General features: G+C 36.3%; 1 protein-coding gene across 1 annotated transcript in view; it reads left to right on the top strand.

Annotated features, from left to right (window-relative positions):
* LOC107564876 (serine/threonine-protein kinase ULK4-like) overlaps positions 1 to 854 on the top strand; it is a 139,421-nt gene extending 138,567 nt beyond the window's left edge. Inside the window, exon 16 of the mRNA XM_016250049.1 lies at positions 685 to 854. Within this exon, the coding sequence (XP_016105535.1) occupies positions 685 to 793 (109 nt within the window). The 3' untranslated portion in view covers positions 794 to 854. The remainder of the gene's footprint in view (positions 1 to 684) is intronic.
* Positions 855 to 1,353: the final 499 nt, after the last annotated feature.

The raw sequence follows: 1,353 nt of genomic DNA, 5'->3' as shown, positions 1-1,353 counted from the left end.
TTTTTTATATTTAAAGAATTTGCCACTGATGATTCAAACGCGAGTTTAAGCAGTGTAGAGTAGCGCTTATTGTTTGTCATTTCTCTGATCACAAATGCAGACATGGTTTTGTGTTTACGTGGCGCAATACGTAAAAACACAGTTTAAGTCATTATCAGTAATTATGTCCCCACTGGATGCAACAAATGCCTCATTTGTAATGGGTTTTGTCTTGTCGCACCGGGACACATGGAAACCATACTGTATGATTGAAACAGTATGGTAAGGTGCGTAACATTTCTGTCACACGCTTGAGGTATTCAGCCAATCATAACGCACTGGATAGCTAGCCAATCAGAGCACACCTCGCTTCCTCCGAATGAAGAGCTTTATAAAAATTAACGCGTTTCAGAAAGGCAGGGCATAGAGGAGAAACAATAATGTACATTGTGGAAAATGTGTTTTTTAACCTTAAACCGCATAAACACATTGCATTACACCAAATACAATGTTCTTTTTAGCAATGTCATATGACCCCTTTAAGGCAACGAGTTTGAGACTTGCTTTGTGAACTTGCAATAAGTGAATGGATGTGTCACACGTACTTTAAATGTTTGGACTACTGAACTAATGAAATTAACTATTTCTGTTTGTTTTGGAATACAAAAAACACAGAATATTCCAAACACTTTCTCTTTGTTCCAGATCCCAATCAGACATGGCAGTGGAATCACTAGCTGCAGAGATTCTGAAGGGCACCGGGTCCCAGGCAGAACTCAGATCCACAGAACAGAGTTCCACGCCTGGTATTTAATGTGGATATATATTCATACTTTTCATTTGTATGTTACTATGACTTAGTCTCTTGCAAAATGTAATTTATGTTGAACTCTTGTGATAGTGATTGTAAAATATACTCTGTAATTCTAGAATGATTGTACCACTTAGTTCACATTGTGTATTTCAAAAAATAAAAATGTCCACAATTGGATAAATTTAAAGTCCATTTTATTGTTTAGCCAGGTCATTACCAAGTCTCCAACCAACAATTGCAGGCTACAATAATTAGGGGTTCTTTTCAAAACCTTTCTAAAGCTACCATCAAAAAAATAGATCAAGACGAGGAGGAAAAAAAGTCAAAACTGGCCCCAACTGGATGCAAACCCTTTGGAACATTTGTGATTTCTTTAAAGCAAGAGAACTGATATTTGGACTTCTCCAATTCTTGGTTTTATACAAAAGCTACACAATGTTACAATTCAACTGATTAATTAGTGTTCTACACCATAAACTCTTGATGGATCATTACCACTATAACTCAACACTATGAGAGAGAAAAAGAGACAGTCGAAAGGAATACAAAGTTCTGCAAAA

Source organism: Sinocyclocheilus grahami, unplaced genomic scaffold (genome assembly GCF_001515645.1).
Source record: "Sinocyclocheilus grahami isolate Dianchi unplaced genomic scaffold, SAMN03320097.WGS_v1.1 scaffold968.1, whole genome shotgun sequence".
Classification (NCBI taxonomy): Eukaryota; Metazoa; Chordata; class Actinopteri; order Cypriniformes; family Cyprinidae; genus Sinocyclocheilus; species Sinocyclocheilus grahami.
The sequence above is the reverse complement of the archived record's forward strand: the minus strand, read 5'-3'. Positions and strand labels throughout refer to the sequence as shown.